We start from the raw sequence: 23569 nt of genomic DNA, 5'->3' as shown, positions 1-23569 counted from the left end.
ATAATTAAGAGCTTATAGTTATCCTAAAATAACCATAAATTTAAAACTTACAAAAATCCTACACTGATACAAATCATAAGAGCAGACCGATCGGTCATACAAGAGGTGTATCAACCGAACGGTCCTATCCTAAAGGGGTTGAAGACTCCTTGCTTAGCACTTGCTCCAGAGAATCCTCTTCGCACTCTAATCACATCCACATGGTGATCATTGCAAGGACGCGGACGACCGAACGAGCAACATGACAAGACAGGAAAATAAGGATAAGCTAGTGTAATTTAATTAACTATGTTAACATACAATTCAGACAAACATATAATACAATCATACATATACAGAAACCATACAAGCATGTTATAACCGACCACTTTTACTCTGACTGTCCGGACTGTATGAATATGTAGCTAGGTCGTTCTTGCACTCATGGAAAGGTAAACTGGAAACCTCACGAATACCATAGCTGGAAACCCAAGCCGCCACACGAGGTTAGCCCTTCATCCCTCACTGTAGCTGGAAACCGCAAGCTACAAGATGAGTTTAGTCCGTTAGCTGGAACCCCAAGCTATACACAACCAGGCCTCCTACTATTCTCACCACATGCGTCATCATTCTCTACTTGAGACTCGGTGACAATTAGAATGTCAGGATGAACGCCAGCTTAGACTATCCATATTCATACTTTTATCACATTGAAACCAACCACCGAGACATTCCTCCTTGGAATTCTCTTTCATATCCATATTATAAATATCTCATCATACCTTCACATTACATTAGAATTATCATACTTCCTCATCCATAACATCCTTAAATAAAAATCACACAAAACAGTAAAACAACCCCCACCCTTGAGCACGACCGAAAAGAAAAGATCAATACAACCTATAGACAATGCCGAACGGGAGAAACTCTCCCTACATGCGAACATGACCAAATAGTCATTTAGAGAGTAAGACTCAAGCAGGAGTCGAAAACTTGAACTTATACCGAACACATATAGCTTAGGCCGAACGCTAACTCTATCATAACTGCTAGTATAATACCAAGCACTACCAACAATGATCGCTAGTACGAGACCGAACACTAACAAGAACGAGTGCTAGTAAGAGACCGAGCACTACCAAGAACAAGCGCTAGTATAAGACCGAGCACTACCAAGAATGATCGCTAGTACGAGACCGAGCACTACCAAGAACGAGCGCTAGTACGAGACCGAGCACTATCAAGAACGAGCGCTAGTACGAGACCGAGCACTACTAAGAACGATCGCTAGTACGACTAAGAACGAATGATAATACCAACCGGAAGACTGCCGAGGTCGAAAACGAGTACATTTAAAACTAAATGACAATATTAAACCGAACAACACTAAGACCGAATATCACTACGAAACTGAATAATGAGCGCTCGACTTTCTACATAACTCTGGAGAACTTCTCAACCAGTTCACAGGTCTTGGCAATACACAGAAATCAAGCCAACATCAAATTATCTACACATGCACACGTCCAACAATGCCGAATACCAATTCATTCACTTTTACACACATGCATAATCATCAAAAAAACATATGCATACATAATAAATCATAATTAAATTAACTAGTTTTCCTTACCTTTATGATCAAATCGAGAGCTCAAAAATTGCAGACTCGATTACCACCAGAAATTCCTATGAATACCTACAGTTCACCGATTGGTGAGAAAAGACCACCCAATGGACCAAAATGGAGTTAGAAAGGGGAAAAGAAGGTTGAAGAACACATGCAAGCAGCCGGACTACCTTGCATGTGACAGAATTATCCAGATTTTAACAAAACTGAAGAAATGAAACTTACCCGTTCAAAACACAAGTTTGATCGGTGAGAATGGAAGTCCTTGACACTAGAATAGCTTACGCACAATTTGATTGTAGATCAGATGAGGTGAGATGAAAGATATTTAGAGAGAATTTGTAGAGAAAAAAAGGAGAAAAGAGAACAGAGCTTTGAAGAGTAATAATGGTTTCTGAGATAATAAAACCAACTTTAAATTCAGCGTTTATATATCAACATTATTTTATTATTAAATGTTCGGTGCTACTTGTTCACTTCCAAGTCTCAGTCTTTCCATGAAACACTTGTCCCACTGTAAACTAATTTTTTTGGTTCTTACAAAATTAATGGACTATTCAATCCTAAGTAATATCATGAGTCCTTGATAAATTTGAGAATTTTCAAATTGAATTCCTACTAAATTTTTATGGTTTATTGAATTTTTAAAAGTTTAAAACTTTACAATTGAATTTCTTTAGTTAGATTTTCCTGTTAACTATGACGTGACTATCACTTGAATGTGTCATATAATATTTTTCTATTTTTCTATAAGAGACTATGATGACGAAAATCTTTTCTATTAATTTTTAGTATTTAATGAAATTCTTTTAAAGTTATTTAAAGTTTTAAAATTATAAAATTTAAAATAAAATTATAAAATTACAAATTAAAATTTTTAAAAAATATAAAATTATAAAATATAAAATTGAAAAATTAAAAAATATAAAATATAAAATTATAAAATTAAAAAAATTATAAAATTATAAATATTATATTTTTATAATTTTATGATTTTATATTTTTATGTTCATAATTATATTTTTAAATTTATAATTATATATTTTATAATTTTTTAAAATTTAAAATTTAAAATTTTTTGTAATTTTTATTAATTTTTTTTTGATAAATATCGTAAATATTTTGAGAAAGGGACAAATTTAACGACTTAATCGATTTTTTTTTCAAAACACCATAAAAATTAATAGAAACTTGATTAAAAGTTTTCAAAATTCAATGTCTTTTATTTGGGAATTTTATGAATTTTAAAATTATTTTTGTGAGATTAATTTAGGATTAAACTAAAAAAATGCAGTGTACAAAAGATTATCCGTATTAAAATTAATTTAATAATAAAAGATTATCCGTATTAAAATTAATTTAATAATTTAAAAAGTATTTTAAAAATTATTTTTAAAGATAGTAATATTTGATAATATTTTTTTATAATATTTTAACTGTCATTATATAATTGATTCATGTAGGTGTTTATAATTATTATTATTAGTTGTGGAGTAATTTTACTTCAATCATAGATGATATTAAAATGTTAAAAAAAATGTTATCATTATTATTTTTAAATTTTTTATAAAACTGTAGATTTTGCAAAGTGGAGAGAAAGGAAAAAGAAAAGCTAAAACTCCTCAATATACAAGCCAAACAAGCCCTCACTTTGTGTGAACGTGCTTTAAAAGTTATTCTGTCATTGCTTAGATTATAGATGCAAGGCATATAATTTATCACAGAGGAAGGAAAGAATTGTGTGTTTAGACCTAGACATGTATCATCCAACCAGAGGTGGCGTTCGTGGCGGTCGAGATCGTAAGTTGTCTATGCTCTTCTCTTGTTTCTCGTTATTTTCCATCTCTCTCTTTGGGGTATCGAATTCTTTTAGAAATATGTTAAATTGAAATTTCAAGAATTCATTCTTGAATTTGGTATGGTGAGCGGTTTCTACAAATCAGGGTTTTGTCTTTTTTTTTTTTTTAATTTTATGTTTTCATGAGTTGATCGATCATATTGAACCCTAGAACTCTGGGGTTTACAAAATTAATTCTCAAGAATAAAACGTATGTTTATAATTTTAATTGATTATGCATGTATATAAATTTTATGTTTGCTTTTTACCTTTGATGACCAGAGTTCACTTGGGACGATGTGAAAGTTGATAAGCATAGGGAGAACTACCTCGGTCACAGTATCAAGGCTCCTGTTGGAAGATGGCAGAAAGGTAAAATTGATTGTTTATTTCAACTCAGGATTTTGTTCATTGAGAATTTTGAATGCTGTTTTTATACTCTTGCATGTAGCATGGTGACAAACCATTAGTTAGTTACATTTGCAGACCCGGATACGTGGGGGATATGGGTGCCCTCGACTTGTAATTCTGATTATTTGGGGATTCATAACATGCTTTTAATTGGTATTTGTAGTTTTATGCTTTGAATTGACTAATGGAATAATTAAACTCTGTGCTGAACTAAATCCGAATTGATATTCCCATTTAATAGTTCAGATTATATGTTAATTTTTAGTTGGATACTGTTAGACATCAGTTCACAGTATCGAAAGAATATCTCATTGTTCTGTTATATTATTTAAAGTCTATTGTTCTACCTTCTCTCTCCTAAGATATATTTACAAGCAGAGGACCTTCTACAATGTATATGTATTTTCTGTTTATCACGAAAAGAAAAAAAGAAGAGGTATTTCTACCAAAACCACCAAAGTTTCCATATGATATCCTTTTCAATATGGTTATTCAAACAGATATTTGTTTATAGTCTTGAACAGATGTTGAAAACTTATGTTTGTCTTATTTCCTGTTTGAGTCAATTAAATTGGTCACTCTTTGGTTTTCAAAATCTACTGAAGTGGCTTCTTTTTTCAATAGAGAACAATTTGTCTTCTGTATAAAAAAATTTGGCCAATTTACTCTAACATGAGCTTCTTCTGAGTGCTTCCCTACCTCCTCCTCTTAGTCTTTTTATTTTATTGGAATATATTTACAACTGCTATTTAACTCATTGGTATTGGATCTTAGGTTGTTTCATAATATTTCTAGTATGTGTGATGGAAGTATATAAGCGTAGCATATGGCATGTTGGTGTTGCTGATATTTTTTTCATTGTATTTATATCTATTTGATTTACTTGAATTGAATTATAAGAAGCTGGGAAGTCTGTAGAAAGATAATAGGCAGACACGTGAAAGAAAAACTATTCCTCTGCTTCCTGTTTCTAAGATGCTTAAAAAAGGCTCAAGACACGAGCATATAAACATTCACTATTTTTTTGTTCTTTGCGTCTTTGCTTTTTATAACTTTCCCTGTTTTCTTCTCACTTTGTATTACTTGGAAGAAGTAGTAGAAGTAGGAACCCATTAACTGTTTTCCGGATGCCTTACTTTTTTGTATTGACGGTGTATTGCCAATGAAATCTAATTACACTTTAGCTTTTCCAGTGTTCAAAGAAATGTCCTGTTAGGATGCTTTGAGCATTGTAGTTATTTGAACACACGAGCTTTAGCTACTCTATTGCAAGATTCACTTTGTTTGTGACCTACCATGATTATGGTTTCATCTCTCTGTCCTGAATCTGTACTGAGGATAACTCCACTTTTCATTGTATTTATTGTATAGATTTCTCTTTGATTAGTATAGTTCATTGGTCAAGTTTTCTAGCAATGCGCAGTTTGTTATTATCTTCGTAAAAGAGCCTCATTGAATCTCCTCCTTTGATTCAACAGGGAAAGATCTTTTCTGGTATACCAGGGATAAAAAGTCCCAAAATGCAGAAATGGAAGCTGCAAAAGAAGAGATAAAAAGAATTAAGGAAGAAGAGGAGCAGGCAATGAGGGAAGCACTTGGCTTAGCTCCCAAGCGTGCTAACCGTCCTCAAGGTAATCGTTTAGATAAACACGAGTTTTCAGAACTGGTAAAGCGAGGGTCTACAGCAGAGGACTTAGGTGCAGGTCATGCTGAAGCAGCAAGGGTCCAAGGTCTTGGTTTTTCAAGGTAAAGTGACTTAGAAAGTAAAACATTTTTAAAGCTATTATTGTCTTCACATTTAATTTAATTTTTGCTATTTTCTATTTCAGTTGTTTCTGATTTTGTTAGCTCATTGTTTGAAATATAATATAAAACCTTTTATGTGTTTTTACCTACTTGAGATTAAAGTAAAGAAGATTTAGGGTGAATTTGAGAGAGTGAGTTCTCTCCTCTTAGGTTTTCATATTTATAGTATAGTTTGAGATACATTAGATACAATGGATGAAAGAAAAGAAGAGAACTCTAGAAGATGCTCCTGGCATGCTACTAGGTACGACACATAGTACAATAAATCATATTTAAGACTATTTATTCTAACACTGCCCTTAAACTGGAGCATACAAATTATGTGTCAAACTTTATTAATACATCTACAAGTTGGTCATTTGATCTGACAAAGTCAATACAAATTTCTTTGGACAACAATTTTCTCCAATAAAATGACTATCAATTTCTATGTGTTTGGTCCTCTCATAGAATACAGGATTAGAAGCAATGTGGAGAGCAACTTGATTATCACAATATATCTTTATTGGCTGAATGTAGCAAAAACCTAATTCTTGTAAGAATTGTTTAACCCATATAAGTTCAAATGTCGGGAATGCCTTTCCTCTGTACTCGGCTTCAGTAGATGATCGTGCAACAACATTTTGCTTTTTACTTTTCCACGAGACTATATTTTCTTGAAGAAAAACACAATATCAACATCTATCTATATGAGAACTAGCCTAATCAGCATCACAATATCCAATAACTTTGCTATTTCCTTTATCCTCATAAAGTAGTCCTTGTCATGGAGCTTTTATAAGATATCTTCGAATAGAATGACAACATTCCAGTGATTGACACAAGGATTTTGAATGAATTGACTTAACACCAACTGCAAAGGACAAATATGGTCTTGTAATAGTAAGATAAATAAGTTTTCCAACTAGTCCTCTGGACCTTTCTGATTTGGATCCATGGGACAGTAAACCAGTCAATCATATTTGTCTCTTTAAGAATATCAAAAGCATATTTCATTTGAGAAATTACAACTCCTTCCTTTGTATGGGCTACTTCTATGCCCATAAAATATTTTAGATTTCCAAGATCCTTGGTCTGAAAAGATGGCATAAGTGTTCCTTTAACTGAGATTTTCCCAGCATCATTGCCTGTGATCATTATATCATTGACATACACTATTAAGTACACACATTTTCCAGTAAGGCAATAGAAAACAGAGTGGTCTGGCTAATTGCATTTCAGCCCAAAGGATTGAACAATGTTGCTGAACTTCCCGAACCAAGCATGTGGAGATTGCTTGAGACCATAGAGAGAGTGGCACAACTTACAAACCAAACCAGACTCCCCTTGAGCAACAAACCTAGGAGGTTGCTCCATGTAAACTTTCTCTTCAAGATTGCCATGCAAAAAAGCATTTTTAATGTCTAGTTGATGAAGGGGCCATTGACAAATGGCTGCCATTGCAACGAAGAGTTTGACAATAGTCACTTTGTCTACTAGTGAAAAAGTATCACTTAGTCAAGCCCATACATTTGAGTGTATCCTCTAGCCACCAATTGTGCTTTAAGTCGATCAACTTCATCATTGGGTCCAACCTTAATGGTGTAGACCCATCAACAACCTACTGTCTTTTTCCCAGAAGGAAGAGGAACTAACTCCCATATTTTATTGTGTTCAAGGTCCTGCATTTCTAAAATCATGGCTTGTCGCCACCCAAGATGATCAAGTGCTTCTTTCATAGTTTTAGGAGTAGTAATAGAAGAGACACATGAAATAAAAGAGAAATAGGAAGGAAATGTTGTGATAACTAAGAAAAATGTAAATAGGGTGAGGATTTCAAGTAGATCAAGTACCTTTGTGGATGATAATGGGCCAACTCGAATCATCATGATCAGGAGTTGTGGTACCAGGTGATGATGGAGAATGACCTTCGAAAGAGGACTCACCGTTGGGTATTGGGCTAGCCATTTGGTTTCTGTGTGGTGACAATGGTTTAGTAGGATTTGGTATAGTATTTTGGACTATAGGAGTAGAAGACTCAATTAATGGGACAGGTATAACATTTTGAACAAAATTAGAATCTTGAGTAGAAGTAGGGAAGAAAGGAGATTGCTAAAAACTTGTGACATTGGTAGTCATGTAATACTTGATCTTGGGAGAGTAACATCGATATCCTTTTTGAAGACAAGAATAACCCTCTGGTTGAGAGTTTATCTTAACCTGGAGTTTATCTTAACCTGGAGTTTATCTTAACCTGGAGACATGGACAAACTATACCCAACCAAAAACATGTGGAGTTATATGAAAGAGGGGCTCTTTTGGAAATAGAATGAAATAATGAACTTTATTTTCAAGAGAAGAAGAAGACATTCTATTAATGAGATAACATGGTGTTAGGACCACATCACCTCAAAAAATTGTCTAGTTACTTAGTTGGTTTTATCAGAAAATAAGCTGCCACCCGTTTGTGTAAATTTTTATTTATCAGAGTTTATATTTGTTGAAGCATCAGATGGACCAAAAATAGTCTAGTCCTTGTAATTCATGGTTTTTATCACAAAATGGGACTCCTTTGTTTATTATTTCGTAGAAAAGGATGGGGTCTTAGTAGCTTTATTTAGCACATGTCAAAAAGTGATAACCCAATGACATTTGGAAGAACTGGCATGCAACATAGTGAACTTGTGTTTTGGATATTTCTTTTTCTTCTTTTTGTCCTTATCATTCTTTGTATTTTGCTCAACCAACCATGATCTTTGCAGTGCAGCGGTAAAGATTAAAAAACGGCTGATTGAGAATTGTATATTGTGAAATCACCTAGGACCTTAGGTAGAGAAAGTTTTCCTGCTACAAATGCACTTTCATTCTTTGGCTTTTCTGGTCTATCACTGAATGTGAGGCTTACTCAACATTTATTGCTGTGGTGTATGAAATATACACATACAATGGTCAATAATCTACTACGGTAATACCAATCTACTGTCCTAGTTTGTTATAGTTGTCTTTGGCAGTTGCAATTGGCTATAATGGTAGATTGGTGTACTTGTGTAGTTTTTCACACTCGTTTTTGAAAACTGATATTTTAGAATATTCAACAGATTTATTCTCTTGAAGATATACTCCACACGGAGTTTGTTTTCCTTCTAAATGAAAACAATCATGTTTATCCTCAAGGAATTCCCTACCAATATTCTGTTACTTATGTAGAGAACCACGCCCTTGGGAGGAACCTGGTTCTTCAAAGCTTTCAGTGGATGATGCACCAGCTGAGGTGGAAAATGTGTCTATTCCAGATCAACCTTCAACGAAGACTGAAGATGCTTCAGAAGAGGAAAATAGAAGAAAGAGAAGACGAGAGGAGAGGAAGCAGGAGAAACATGAAAAGCGTGAGAAGAAGCATTCTCGGGAGGATAGGAAGCAAGAGAAACGTGAGAAACATGAGAAACGGTATTCTCGTGATTCAGATGACAGGAAGAGGCACAAGAAAGACAAGGAGAGGAGGAGACATGATTCAGATTGAATTTCTTCTGGGGGTGTGTGTTGTCATCTTCTATGTGAATTAGCATGTTTATTTCTAGTTCCATGAATATGGATGGTGTATCTTGGTAATTGGTTCCTAATGGCCTGCATGTTGGCACTGACAATCAGGCATTCGTTAAATTTGGAATTTGTGATCAAGGGAAATGAAGCCAGTCACTTGTGTTTGTATTATATCACGAGTTCTCGCCTAGTCTTTCTCTTCCCTCTTAGAGCCAAGAACAATGTTTCTATCATCTCTCTAGAGATGCAAGTATGCTCTATTCTTGGAGAGAGAAATCTTTGTTTTCTTTACTCTTTTGTACGCTTCTGATTTAGCTTTCATGAAAGGTTATGTTCTCTTTATGTGAAAGTATAGGTTTTGCTTCCTTTGGAACCCTTATTGCACACCTGTTTGTTGCCTTTTTAGTCCTATCAGGTTCACGTTTGGATGTTTTATCCCAACAAAAAATGACAAGTAATTATTGCAAAACTTGTTTCTTCAATCACTTGCTCAAATTGAGTAGGCACAAGAAAGAGTAAAAATAATCTTTTTGTTTTTTTAACCTCATTTTAGAATATCATGCTTTTAAGACTCATGGGGAAAAGCAATCCAACCATGAATAGAACGTCTCTTAATTAAATTAAACATGTTTCGGATTATTTAATTTAAAATAAAAAATGTTTCGGAACACAATTTTTTTCAAATCATACAATTCGAAAGGTTCATTTAATACGTTCCAAAAGCCTAATATAAAAGGTAACAATAAAAAATGAGATATCATGATTTTTTTAAAATTATAGAAGTTTCGTAACGAAAAGCATAGCTGTCCCTAATAAATTGTGGCCAGATCATCCTAAACCCTGAAATTAAGTAGCTTTTTTTTGTTACGCTAAAGAAGTTCGCAATTTATTTTTAAATGAATAATCCAATCATCTTTTTTTCCTTTTCTTTTTAATTTTATATTTCGTAACTAAAGTGTTTAAGAATTTTTAAATGTATCACGACTTCTTCTAATAACCTATCCCGGGTATGCTCTAAATACCGTAATAAATAAAAGCTAAAAAAATCTTTAAATTTGAAAAATCAATACTTTATTCGACACACTTGAGGGGAATTTAAATTTTTCACAATTTCTCGACTTCCTAGTAAATATATATTTTTATAACTACGTCAAATCAATTCTTGATTTCTATGGTGAATTTTCTGTGATACAACGTTTCATATCCAATTCAAAATACGCTGTTTCTTTGTACTGTGGGTGTAATCATGCAGTACAAGGTACTGTTTCCCTACTCATCCTTGTCCTTTTCGTCATCGTAGTAACTGAAAGGATGAGGAACGGATTTGAAGGCACGGTAGTTTCCAACATTGTTCAAGTGTTCGTTCTCCAACCTGAGCCATCACAATGTGTCATGCAATCTAATAAAGCCAATGCCATTGAAGTTTTCTATGTCAAAAAAGTTACCTGAAGAAGTTCCAAATGCCACGACGAACAATCTCAAGGCAGGAAGTAACTGTAATTATTGTCACTTTTCGAAGGGGACTCCAATTCATTTCAAACACCAACTGCATCCATGAAATTCTAAGAACTACGTCCACAACCTGTGAGTAAATTCACATGAGATTGAATTAGCAATGTAATATGTATACAAGAACCATATGCAGAAGAACACACCTTTCTGGTAAATTTTATAGTTACCATGGCTATGAAATAGATACTTCTATGGGGAAGTATTAGTTTATCTCTCAAATAGGGGTTCTTTGAATGCCTTTGCAGGAGCCCCCAGTCCTTAACGATGTCCCAATATGTGTTCTGAAGAACTGCTAGCGCTGAAGTTACCAGTGCCAACACCTTCCAACTTCTTCCCTTCTTTAGTTCAAAGGCTGTCCGAAAGACCATGGCAGTAATTGTTGAGAGATAATTTAAACTATTGAATGCACGGTTGATGTCTTCCTCTTCATAGAATTGACGCATGCACTGCACAAACATCATGTGCTCAGTTCTGTCAGTATAGTTGAGATGATTTTTTTAAAAACAATGGTACGGTATAACACATTTTTACCAGATACATAATATAAGGGAAGGGTAAAATGGTAGGATAGTATTAAATGAATATTAAAAAATTTAGGTATGTAAAATAATCATTTTTCCTTTTTTAGCTACTCTATAGGTGGTGTCTTCAATCTTCAATGATGATACTTTAAGTGCATAACACTTCACCTTCACCTTATAATTTCAAAGGAGAAGATATTTTGTATATTTGTCACAACAAACAATCACAGATATTAGAATGCATATGGAAAGAAAAGATTGTATATGGACCTGTGCTAGCCGAAACCAATAAGGAATGATGCCAACGATGAAATACTGTATGTTATAGATACCACGAGTGTGACATTTCTTTTGCCTCCTTGAGTGTTCTCCAAGCCCATAATAGCATATGTAAAGCTCCACACTCTTGAATGCTTGGAACTGAAGTCAAAATTAGAACATGCAATGATATATCAGAAACATACTAATGTCTGTGGAATATGAATCTACCTGGCTAGTGAGCTGGTCAGCCAAGAAGAAATCTGCAAGACGAACCTGCAAAGATAACTCAGTTTTGTGTTATAAATAAACTTTTCCATTAAGTGAAATTAGTTTATGGATAACATGATTTATAGAAACTATATCAGATTTTTAAAATGTAAGTTAGCTATAGTTTATGGAACAACTCTTCACTTTCTTCATCTTATTCTACTCTAATACAAGTGAATATCCAAATAGACTACTTTTCTTTTTCATTCAAATGGACTATGGAATTCTTCTGTTTCCATTACCGTGAAAACAGGAGCACATATACAGCGAAATAAGCACCGGATGAAGAAGAAACGACTTGAGCGGTATATGATGTTGAGAGGGCAAAAGGTAATCAAAAGAACAAGCTGCACAAGAAACCAAAAGTTCAATAAATTGAAGGGATTGCTTGAGTACAATTGAGGGTGATTTTTGGTAAGTTTCAATGATTAAGGCAAGAAGTACTTCAGAAATTGTATTGGAAATGGTCAACTAGTTGGTTAAATCCAAACTAGGAATCTTACAACGACTAAGATCAGAGGAACAAGTTCAGTGACTGTCTTATACTGTTGACTACTTGAGTTCATTTCAATCTGCAAATTTATCAAGAAACATAACAGTGCTACCACTGCATGACCAGAGGTCAGAAGGAAAATTTCTCTGTAGTCCAATTCAGTTCCAGCCCTGAAGCCAAATAAGAATGGATAATTGACCCGATAACGCTTCCAATAATATGTGTTTGCAGCATACACAAGCATATGTAGAGTGATATATCCAAAAAGACTGCAAAAAATACTCCCCTCTTAAGAAATAATATCGAAATGAACAGATCAAATAATCGTGAATATCATGGAGACAGAACAAAAGCAACAGTCTATTTTCTGATCTGCATATCAATAGATAGATATGCAAAATGGTTCATTAAAATGCAGTCACCTGTACAATGGGAAAATGTTTTCCATGTAAAATGTTCCCTTCTTCTTCTTTATGAATTGCTGAGATGTTATTCTAAATATAGTAGCAACCAATAGAGCAACAAAGCAACCAGAAAAGAAACCTACAAGTAAAAGTGCAAGGTACACGATATAATAATACTCAACACTCAACACATAGCTTAGAGAAATACTTCAATTCAAACATTTACATAACATTAACCCACAGACATTCTGTTATTTAGTATTTACCTGTAAAAAATGTTATGTTTTGTTTTTCTGTTTTTGCTTTTTGCCTTAATAACTTCCTCCCCTTTTTGTGATTTGAGCGTGTGAAGTTTCTGATGAAGGTAGACTCTACTTTCTCCAATAGAAAATTAACCTAAAATCAGATGAAACAGATAGGATCTATAAGATGATTGGGACAGAATGCAACAAAAGAACTTGTGGTTTTGTGTAGGAGTTTCATTTTAAAATGTGTTACCATCTATGTAGTAGCACTGATACTGACATGTACAGTTCGACACAGTCTCTAAAATATAGGAATAAGTTATAGCAATAATGTGCCAATCTTATGATTGATTATACATTAGGAAAAGGCGCAAAGGAAACAATTATGATTTTGTGCTGATCTTTGGGCATGTTTTGCTTCTTGAGACTAACTTAACTAGTTAAGCACTACTAGGAAGAAATAATCATGATTGATGTTATATGATTCAAACCAACCTCATCAGAACTTCCCAGATAGGAATTATCCACTACTGTCATGTAGGCTGCAGATGCTGCTCTTGATGTACGCTTATTGAAGAAAATAAAATGAAGTTAAACAAAAACTGTCAGAATTGTGTTTCTGAACAGAAAAAAAAATGCTTTTTAAAATGCCTTCAGTCTAATTTAAATTTTGGAAGAATGTAACCAAGAAAACTGAAGTTCTCAAGGACTCAGGAAGTATGCTTCTAACCTTTTCATAGGTCTTCATGATCTTGGAAAATGCTGACAGGTTCATAAAACTGTCGCATCCATTTAATAAATACCAAAGCACATTAGAAAACTTCTTTTAGAAAATGCAAGACCATTTGGTTTTACTAGAACTTATAAGGTTCCATGGTTTGATGGTTTGTTTATTTTACCTGTAGTCTTTGAGATGGAGGAGTTTCTGATAGAACTCAACAAACACAAGTCTTAGTTGCTTTTCAATTTTTTTCAGCTCCTCTTTGCTGATGCTCAATTCATTATCACTGGAATCAGTAAAAGCTTTTTTAATTGTTGATTTTGGAAATTGAAGAGAATCATCAACCTTTACATGCTCAAGGATTTCCAAGGGATCTCTTCTGTTGTAATTATTGTGTTCTTCTGCTTGCTCCTCATGATGATGAATATTTCTGTTGGTTTGTTGAACAGGATCAACTTCAGGGCCTATCATAGAATCTTTTTGCTGATGATTTTGATCAGCAGTCTCTTTAGGTGAGGAGACAATCTGCTTCAACTCTACAAATTGAGGTCAAACTCAGTCTTCTAGACACTACATTGAATCTAAATTTAATTTTACTGATTAACAGTACCACCACTGAGTGTCAAGGAGTTCTTCTGAATCAAACATCCTAAACATTCTCACCTGCATGGTGACATAGAAATCATATATTGAATGTATATTTTTTGGACCTTAGGTGGTCTCAAATTCTTTCATATACTATATTTTTTCCCTTTAGGATTAAATATAGGATTAAATGATGTTTCAGACTTTTGAACTGATAACATCCTTAGATTAAAAACATATTTAATCTCAGAAAAACTAAACATATTTAACCAAAAAAAAATGGTGGATGTACACATCTCAGATTTTTCCTCAAGAAGCTTACAAGTCACCCAATAGTATAATTATTTACCAAAGAAACTATGAAACTACTGCTTGAATTTTGAATTTACCTGCATCAGGACTTTTCACCTTTACTCTTAGAGCAACCAAAGCCTCCATCTGTTTACTCAAAAGGTTGAATTCATGGTTGGCTGCTTCCACCTGATCCTTGTAAAATGCATTGACCTTGTTGAGCTCTTCATCAAGCTTCTGAAAGAGTCTTGCCTCAGCTTCTCCTCCTTCTTCATGGAGCTTGTGAAAGTTGGTCTTATATAACTGTTTGGAACCACCTTCTTCTTCTAATGTCTTAACTTCTATAACCTGCTCTTCATTATCCTCCTCTCTCTGCTGATTGCTACCTTTCAAGTGAAGTCCACTGAATGCTCTTTCAAGTTTCAGTCTGTGCTGCAATGACCTGTTGTGTTTAGTTTGTCTGCTACTTTTCATCTCTTTCAATATTCTTTTGAGGCCCTCATAGTCCATGTACTCTTTCTCCCACTCAGGCACCATTTGTTGCTTAAAGTCTTTCTTAAATGTCATCTTTCCTGTGTAAGAAACATTGAAATATGTTATAACAAAGAACAGATCATACAAGAAAATTCAACACGTAACATACACAAGGAAAAAACATCTTAGGATACACTGAAACAGGAGTTAACACAATATGCAGCCTAGATTTTCCTGATATGTAGAGCTACTCTCATCAACATCTCAATTCTAACAATTCATTCCTATGATGAGAAATAGAAATCCAAAATTATTTAATCATTAGAATTTGGAGTTTGATTATGACCCAAAATCTGGACTTATATGATATTCATCCCTTCTTACACTAATTCTGGAAGAAGGAAGACTGATGATTGATATGAGTTCCAAAATTCAGTAATTCAAGAATGATATTTGATGAAGCTAATATAAGATTATTACTTAATAATAATAATGATAATTAATTAGATTATCAAATTGATCCTTCTAACCTATCAATCATCATTGCATTATCCTATCTATTACTAACAATTAATAATAATGATAAAAGGACAAGATACTAGAATTTCAGTGTCCAACAGAAAGCAAATGAAAGGGACTTTACAATCTAGTCAGGATAAGAACAAAAAGTAACACATGAAAACCAAGAACTTCATAATTAGTAGATGTAACAAGTTCGTACACTAAAATTACAAGAAAGGGAACTCAGAAATATACACAGACTAGCAGCTACAACAACAAAACTATAACAAAGCCAACTTAAATGTTTAAGCTCTTTGTCTCATACAGAAACTCTCTCTCTATATATTTATATTATGTATGTATGTGTAAGAAAAAAAGAATACTCCACACTTTTTAGGAGAACATAATTTGAAGTAATGTTGATGATGTGTTGGCAAAAGGAATGCTCCTAGACAGTGTTGCATGTCTTCTTTACTATTGAACTTACACGTGGGCCAAAGTAAATAACATATCTTACTTGATTGTTTGTGTTTCAAGATAGTGACATGTTGCAAAGGATAATAAATGTTTAATTTATACTTTGAACAGATTAAATTTTATTATAAATAAAGTATTAAATATGATTTTAGTATCTTGAAATTTTTTATTTAAAATTTTGATATATTTTAGTTTTTAAATTTTAAAAATAAATAAATACAATTATTTAATTTAATAGTATAATTTTTTAGGTGTTAAATTATGTTTTAAATTAATATTTGAATTAGAATTAGATTGTATTAAACAATTCAAATGTTAACTTGAAAATAAATATTTGAATTAGAATTAGAATTAGATTGTATTAATATAACTATTGAAAATAAATTAAATAATAAGATTATTTCGGCATTGTATTTCAACAATGATGTGAGTACACAAATTATTATTTTTAATTTAGAAATTCTTATGAAAAACTTGGATGGTCCTATTTTCCTGGGTATTTCACTTTTATATTCCTAAGTTATAATTTTTATTTTTTATTTTTTTATTTCTAATTTGTGATTTAGATTTGTGTATTTTAGCATTCAGATTTTCAAAAAAAGTAATAATATTAGCCTAACTATTAATTTTTTGTATGTTTTTTTATGTTTTAATTAATGAGATTATGTTTTAGTAATATATTAAATGAAAGCTTAAATTTATTTGTTATTCCTGTTAAATTCAGAAATTTTGGATTTAATCTCTAATAAATATTTTTCTTTAATTTTATTTAATCTTCTAAGGATATTCTATTTATTAACAAGATATTTCCTTATACTATAAAAATATGTATTGATTGTTAAAATAAAAGAATTAAAAGCTTAGAAAGATATTTCAAAAACTTACTAAGAAAATTAAAAATAATAATAATAAATATAAATAGATATTTTTTTAAAAACCAAATACAAAATTTGTAAATATTTGAAAGACTAAAAAATAAGGAAAAAGTTATTACATAGTAAATGAAAATTCAGCAATTTTTCAGAGAATAAAAATATTTAAATCTTAAAAAAATATAAAATTGAACTCCAATTTAACTGCTGGAGCAAATACCCAGTGACAATGCATTGCTAAAACCCTTCGTCTTTCGCTATATTCATATTCCACACTGCAACACCCAACACCAAGAAGCTAAACGATGTCGTTTATGCGGGGAGATTTGCTTTGTCGAACGAGGAAGGTGGTGAAGGGTCTAGCGAAGGCAGAACCCGTATGGCTGAAAGCGATGGAGCAGTTAGTCTTCTAATTCAGATTCATCTTTTCCCTTTTCCATTTCCTAATTTCCATATCTTATCAATCTCTTTCTTTTTTTTCCTTCATTTTTCCGATTCAATTCTTCATTTTTCCGATTCAAGCTTTATTTCACCATCTCCATTCCTTTTTATTTTTGTCAAAGCTTTCAAATTTGTCTGATGTTTTATTTTTGACTGTGTTACCAGGGCGCCACCTGCAACATTTCCTGCAGTTGGTGGCAAAATTCCGACCATCAGTCTTCCTGAGGATGTGTATGTGAAGAAGTTCTATAAAAAGTATCCGGAATCCAAACACCATGACCCCATTAAGTATTCTCCTTTTTCCTTCTCTCTGTTTCCTATGTTCGCCCTATTCTTCTTTCTCTGTTGCTCTTTCGGATACATGATTCGTGTTTCCACAGGTTTCATGCTTTTGATCCTCCTCCTTCTCGTATCTTTGCCTTGAGGGTTCTTCAATTGAAAGACCATGGTGTTAGTGAGGACCGAGCAATGGCTATAGCTGATGTATGTAACCTACTTTGCTTCCTCAACAACTTATCTCTACAATTTCTTTCTCTAACAATGAGTTTATTGTTTTTCTTAGATGGAATATCTGACAGAGAAGAAAGCAAAGAAGAAAGCATATAGCCGTTTGAAGGAAATTGCACGTCTTCAAGGAAAGAGACCTCCTCCAAACCCATATCCTAGTGCTATCAAGGAGATACAAGCCGAGGAGAGGAAATATGTTCGTGATCGTTTCTTTAATCCAAAGATACTCGAAATTGTGAAGCAACAGAAAGCCGAGGCAATGGAGAGATTCAGTGCCCGTGCTGGTGCTGATTGGTGACTTTTGAGGGAAACTTAAACTACATTCAATGTTTGCCTCTCACGATAATGTTTATCATTCACCCATTGAAACCTGCCTATTTCTTCCTCATATGAGGTCAAATATTTACTTGTTGTAATAGATAAATTTCACTAGAAAGCTTTACAAAATTTCTTGTGAAGGTCATTTTTTCCAGGCTACTCAAGTTTTGTTAGAGCAGCAAATATTTGCATTGTGTTGAACTCTCTCTTTTGTTGAATTTGAACCTTAACCGGTTTTTCTTGGAGTGTCTTAGCACTGTCAGCACTCGAATTTGCTTGATAAACATACTTTGATTACTTGCTACACAGGGTTTGAAAGTATCTACAGCGCCAATTATTGATACCAAATTTTGCTAGTATTATTTGAGTTTGACTAACCTTAAATCATCAGCTATGAATTTATCATTGTAATCTGGTATAATTTGTTTCCTCTTCCTATTCACCGGTTTCATCCAGATCGAGGTTCCAGTTCTAACAGTTGCATTGTTGGTCGAAGATTTGGAGTGTTATCTCGCGCGCAGCTAAGTGAGTAAAACTTTGTCGGTTTTGCACTAAAATATTTGGAAGACTGGCTTCCTGAGAAAACTTCCAATGGCTGAATCATTGAAAGCTTTTTATGATTGTTTTGGATATATTACCTGTAGAATAAGTTATATCAGATAAAACTAAATAAATGAATCATTTGATTAGTTTATGATATCGAAGATGATATAAAGTGGGTTGGTCTGTGGAACCTTTCGGCTTAGGACAACAGTGTATCAAACAAACTGTACTTGAAAAAGGAAATAATGAAGACGGAAACCGAAAAAGTAGAACTCAGTCAAAATCGTAAATTACGAAGATCTTCAGAAGAATCAATATGTTGATGTGAAAGTGTGGGTGAAGTCGTATCAACTATGCAGAGAAGCACCCGAGGAAAAAAAATCTCAACCTCAACGAGAATTCGTCGTATACTAAAAATGAAGTGTTATTACAAGGTCAAAACAAATGTAGAATATTAATATGCAGATGCTATGCAAAGTGTGAAGTCAGTAAATATATAGAACAGCAGAAAGGGGTGGCGTACACTAACTAAAAGATTGCTTACTGTTCGTTTCTGATTTCTTGGAAGCAAAGCGATGCCATTCCTTTATCTCTTTCCAAGCTTTCGTTTATTCTGCCGCTTAAAAGAATTATTATATTAGGTAAAGAATATAAAAGAAATGTTATTGTACGTAAAGATATTCTTTTATTAGTGGAAACTTTCACAGTTCTGGTTTTACAAAATGTCTGGACTGCAGCAAAATCAAACGAAAAGAAGCTCAGAGAAATGATTGGTTTTATGTCCTTCTCTCCCCAAGGAAAAAAATAGTAGCTTGTATGCACATATATCAGTTTCTTACATATGTCCCCATCCAATGATATCAGAGGACAAAACATTGATCCTTATGCTTTCTTTTGAAATAAATAATATATATTAGTGTGTGTTTAAACTTTGAATGGGAGGATAAAGTGATAGAAAAATGAAACTTAAATTTCGTATGCAAATTCTTAAAAATTTTATTGGAACTGCAAAACTACACCACACAAATTTGCATCCAATTCCGAAAGAAGAGAAACAAGTGAGACCCAATAAAGTCATTCCCAACCATGCTTTGAATTTGTGATGTGTAAAATTGGATCATATTTCAGACAACACCATTTTCCTTTCCTTTCCTTACAAGGTGACCTCATGCGTGGAAAGTGGGACAAACCCATCTGAACCATCCAAAATAAATCCTGATTTTCTTGGGGGTAAATGCACACCACCACCACCATTTGAGTCTTTTGCCAACATAGCACAAACCCAATTTTTTCAGAGATTACAAACACAGCACCAATGACTCGTTATTTATTAACATAAAAATAAAGAACCCTCTCATTCACTGCATTTCTTTTCCACTCTTTTTGTTAAACTTGCACCACACAAACACACATCCGTTTTTGTCTCATTCAAATTCCCTCTTCAACTTCTTCCCCTGTCACCGTCCATTCAATTGGTCCTCAAAGTCGTGTTCCGCGTGCAAAACTATTCAACAGGCCCACATTGCTCGTTTCACAGCCATGGACTTGGCATCACCATCATCATCATCATCATCATCAATGGTACTTCCTTCTTTGCAACTCCGTAACACCCTTTCAAAAGTTTCAATCTTCCAACATTTAACCCCTCCGACAACCTTGTTTCCATCACGGGCATGTTCCGCCAAACCCAGCATCACCATCTCTCCGGTGTCCTCAAAGTTCCCGTCTTTCCTTCGCTGCTCCACAAAACCAGACACCAGCGCTGATAGCGAGACGCAACACAACAAGTCAAACAATGAACCCAATTCAATTTCCAACTCCCAAAGTGTATCACAATCTGATTCAGCAGCAAGTGAAGCCTTTTGTTCTTCACCACCTTTAGAATCATCACATTCCTCTTCCTCAAGAGGGTTGGTGTTGGATTTGGGTCCTTCAAACGCATGGGACAGTGCAGATATTGGGTCCCCAGTGGTGAAGAGGTTTCTGAGTGACGAAGAAGAGAGATGGTACATGTGGTACCATGGGAGGGCCAAAGGGCACCCTTCTTTCGATTTGATAGGGTTGGCGATTTCAAAAAATGGGGTTCATTGGGAGCGTGGAGGAGGGCCTGCTAGGTCAAGTTCTGATGTGGGGTTTGTGATGAGTTGTGGCAAGGATTGGTGGGGTTTTGACACTGGTGGCATCAGGCCTTCTGAGATGGTTATCATGTCTAGTTACAGGGTTAGGGCTTCCAGTGCTGTTTACTGGCTTTACTACACTGGCTATGTTTCTGATATGGTGGAGTTTTCTGATCAGTCTTTGGAGTTCAGTTTGGAAAACCCTGATGGAATCAATGGTGATGTGAGTTGTGGTAGTGGGAAGGTTTTGAAGTCCTTGCCTGGTTTGGCTATTAGTCAGGATGGGAGGCATTGGGCTAGGATTGAAGGGGAGCATCACAGTGGAGCATTGCTTGATGTTGGGTCTGGAAAAGAGTGGGATTCTTTGTTTATTTCTTCCCCACAAGTTGTTTACCATGGGAATGGTGACCTCAGGATGTATTATCACTCATTTGATGTAGAAAAGGGGCATTTTGGTATAGGCATTGCCAGATCAAGGGATGGAATTAGATGGGTGAAGTTGGGGAAAATCATGGGGGGAGGTAGAGATGGCTCCTTTGATGAGTTTGGAGCAATGAACCCGTACGTGACAAGGAACCGGAGTGGCGGGAACTATGTGATGGCATATGAAGGTGTTGCTGCTGATGGGAGGAGGAGCATTGGTATGGCTGTATCTCCTGATGGATTGAAGGAATGGATGAGGCTTCAGGATGAGGCAATTTTAAGGCCTTCAGACCAAGGTTGCTGGGATGATAAGGATGTTGGATCCCCATGTTTAGTTGAAATGGATACTGAAGGAAATGAGTGGAGATTGTATTATAGAGGTGTTTCCAATGGAGGAAGAATTGGAATAGGAATGGCTGTTTCAGAAGGGAAGGACATTGGAAGTTTTAGAAGATGGAAAGTTTTCCGGGTATAATAAGCTAGGTGCATGCAATGTTTCGTTTACAGTTATTTAAACATAGTCTCTATTCTTTGTGAATTGAACTTTTTTTCTGGGTTTATATGAGTAGTTTTGTATTTAGCCTTATTGTTGTACAGTAAGTTTTGAATTTGTCCTAATTTTTGTAATTATGGTAAGCCTTATTGCTCTGAAGAGCAGCAGGAATCTCCAAGCCTTAAAATTAACTTGTCACCTAATACAATGCCGGAGAGCAAATATGTAAGACACAATCTAACATTCTGTTTCTGTTTTATTGTCCTGTGATGGATCATTTGGTTTATGATGTAACAAAATCTCTTCTCAAGAACTTCCAAAATTGCAATGCGGCCCCTGTCTAGTAAATGCCATGCTTGAGAATTAACTCTGTATAGTAACTGTGCTGTACAAATCACCTCAATGAATGACCACTTAATTCTATAATCCCTCGTCTTTTAAGGTGAGCTCTTGCATCATGTAATCCCAACGTTATGATTTGTTAGACATTCATGCAAGAATTGCATCTTTGTTTACCACTTCATCTGCTTTGGTATGCGTGTGTTTAGAGTTATGCATATTTTTCTTTGATGAAATGCATCTTAATGATTAGTTGTAACTAATGTTTAATGGTTGGTTGTTCCCTTTAAATGGCCAAAGTCATGTTTGGACTCTACATCAAATTCCCATGTAATTCTTTATGTTGATTCTGTTGCACCTACCATGTAAACTTGGTTGTTTCTTGAACATGTAGCCCAACAAACACAACCTACCTGGTTCAAAGCCATGGAAAGTAGAAGTTGATTTCTTTTCCTCCAGTATTCTTCAATTTGGCTTTACGTTAACAAAGTGTTTGAGCTTCATTATGCCATGTTATTGTCATTTCATGTTGATTTCTTGTTTTTGCTTAATACATTTTGGAATTCTTTTCTGGGTTTATATCTAGTGAGGCCAATTTTACCCAGCATGCTCTATCTTTTTGGATGTTTGTTAATTCGTTTCAGTCTTGGTACATGTTTTTAAGAAGCAGCAACAGTTCTTTAAATGGTTAATGAATTTTTGTGAGATTTGTTTGAGCTTTATTCTTTTGCTATTTAGATGAACTATTATGATAGTTTTGTATTATAGTAACAACCACTTGTATCAATTTTCAATTTTTAGTTTTACCTATTCCTGTGATGTGAATTTTTCTCTGAATAGTTTTTTCACATCAGTGTTATACTTTTATTATTCTTTAAGTATATTATTTCTATCATCTCTTTACTCTGTTTCCCTTCTCGTTGATCAGCAAGCAGCATATTAAACTAAAACCAAATCTCTTGTTGGAATAAAAAAATGAACAACTTTGATGGGTCATTAGTTTATAATTCTTTGGAATCAATGGTACTATTCATATAAAGATTAAAACACTAATTTGAAAAAGAAAAAGTATCGAGTTTCTTAAAAGAAATGAATATTTCTACGTGGGTGTGAAAACAAGGCTGCTGGTGTGCTGTACTGAATAAATTGGTCCAAAAAGGGCATGAAGAAAACTAAAGATTGGTTCATGTTCTATGCTCCTTTCCTTGATGAACAAGAATACCAATTATTTATCTTGTTCAAGGAAAGTTCTGTTTATTTTGTGCCGTCACTAAAGAATTATTAAATTATGTAAAGACAATTATTCTTCAAATAGCATGTCCATTATCCTGGTTTATGGAAGGAATGCAAAAGAAGCAGCAGCATATTTAAGTAATTTTTTTGTGATTCTGTGTGGAGGATTATTGCACTGGATTAGAAGTTAATAAAGAATGGTTATGTAGGACTAAACATTGCTGTCAATATTTTTCTTTTATTATTTTAGAAAGTATTTATCAATTTTAGTGATAATTTAAAAGTTTAACTGCACAAATTATCGTTTTTATCCAAATTCATTTCAATATTTTTGCGAAAATATAAT

General features: G+C 34.0%; 4 protein-coding genes across 4 annotated transcripts; 3 read left to right on the top strand and 1 right to left on the bottom strand.

The window, feature by feature from the left end:
* Window positions 1–3251: 3251 nt before the first annotated feature.
* LOC124836231 (uncharacterized) lies at window positions 3252–9534 on the top strand. Its single transcript, XM_047311358.2, has 4 exons — window positions 3252–3412; window positions 3732–3821; window positions 5339–5606; window positions 8853–9534. Exons 1-4 carry the CDS (start codon window positions 3370–3372, stop codon window positions 9163–9165), a joined length of 714 nt encoding a protein of 237 aa, XP_047167314.1. The 5' UTR covers window positions 3252–3369; the 3' UTR covers window positions 9166–9534.
* A 733-nt stretch (window positions 9535–10267) lies between these two features.
* Window positions 10268–15053, bottom strand: LOC124836235 (phosphate transporter PHO1 homolog 10-like). The gene is made up of 13 exons (XM_088110455.1): window positions 14584–15053; window positions 13788–14145; window positions 13619–13667; window positions 13384–13455; window positions 12910–13039; window positions 12662–12782; window positions 12250–12508; window positions 11989–12093; window positions 11708–11752; window positions 11489–11638; window positions 10865–11143; window positions 10631–10767; window positions 10268–10557 (listed from the first exon to the last, which is right to left on the bottom strand). Exons 1-13 carry the CDS (start codon window positions 15050–15052, stop codon window positions 10455–10457), a joined length of 2277 nt encoding a protein of 758 aa, XP_087966581.1. The 5' UTR covers window position 15053; the 3' UTR covers window positions 10268–10454.
* A 1980-nt stretch (window positions 15054–17033) lies between these two features.
* Window positions 17034–18320, top strand: LOC124836236 (uncharacterized). Its single transcript, XM_088108705.1, has 4 exons — window positions 17034–17209; window positions 17416–17538; window positions 17631–17733; window positions 17813–18320. Exons 1-4 carry the CDS (start codon window positions 17115–17117, stop codon window positions 18053–18055), a joined length of 564 nt encoding a protein of 187 aa, XP_087964831.1. The 5' UTR covers window positions 17034–17114; the 3' UTR covers window positions 18056–18320.
* A 1556-nt stretch (window positions 18321–19876) lies between these two features.
* Window positions 19877–21910, top strand: LOC148202890 (uncharacterized). The gene has a single exon (XM_088108612.1). The coding sequence runs from the start codon at window positions 20158–20160 to the stop codon at window positions 21631–21633; it is 1476 nt and encodes a 491-aa protein (XP_087964738.1). The 5' UTR covers window positions 19877–20157; the 3' UTR covers window positions 21634–21910.
* The last annotated feature ends 1659 nt before the right edge of the window (window positions 21911–23569 follow it).

The sequence above is a fragment of the Vigna umbellata genome, chromosome 3 (genome assembly GCF_029865625.1).
Source record: "Vigna umbellata cultivar VRB3 chromosome 3, Vumbellata_1.0, whole genome shotgun sequence".
Taxonomy (NCBI): Eukaryota; Viridiplantae; Streptophyta; class Magnoliopsida; order Fabales; family Fabaceae; genus Vigna; species Vigna umbellata.
This window is presented reverse-complemented; position numbering and strand designations above follow the sequence as displayed.

Excerpts from the sequence above, each read along its gene's own strand:
- LOC124836231 (XM_047311358.2), top strand. The coding sequence starts at position 3,370 with ATGTATCATCCAACCAGAGGTGGCGTTCGTGGCGGTCGAGATC. Across the intron at positions 3,413-3,731 it reads CGTTCGTGGCGGTCGAGATC|AGTTCACTTGGGACGATGTG; the intron begins GTAAGTTGTCTA and ends TTTGATGACCAG. Across the intron at positions 3,822-5,338 it reads TGTTGGAAGATGGCAGAAAG|GGAAAGATCTTTTCTGGTAT; the intron begins GTAAAATTGATT and ends TTGATTCAACAG.
- LOC124836235 (XM_088110455.1), bottom strand. The coding sequence starts at position 15,052 with ATGACATTTAAGAAAGACTTTAAGCAACAAATGGTGCCTGAGTGGGAG. Across the intron at positions 12,094-12,249 it reads TTCCTCTGATCTTAGTCGTT|CTTGTTCTTTTGATTACCTT; the intron begins GTAAGATTCCTA and ends TTTCTTGTGCAG. Across the intron at positions 10,558-10,630 it reads GGCATTTGGAACTTCTTCAG|GTTGGAGAACGAACACTTGA; the intron begins GTAACTTTTTTG and ends GTGATGGCTCAG.
- LOC124836236 (XM_088108705.1), top strand. The coding sequence starts at position 17,115 with ATGTCGTTTATGCGGGGAGATTTGCTTTGTCGAACGAGGAAGGTGGTG. Across the intron at positions 17,539-17,630 it reads AAACACCATGACCCCATTAA|GTTTCATGCTTTTGATCCTC; the intron begins GTATTCTCCTTT and ends GTGTTTCCACAG. Across the intron at positions 17,734-17,812 it reads GAGCAATGGCTATAGCTGAT|ATGGAATATCTGACAGAGAA; the intron begins GTATGTAACCTA and ends TGTTTTTCTTAG.
- LOC148202890 (XM_088108612.1), top strand. The coding sequence starts at position 20,158 with ATGGACTTGGCATCACCATCATCATCATCATCATCATCAATGGTACTT.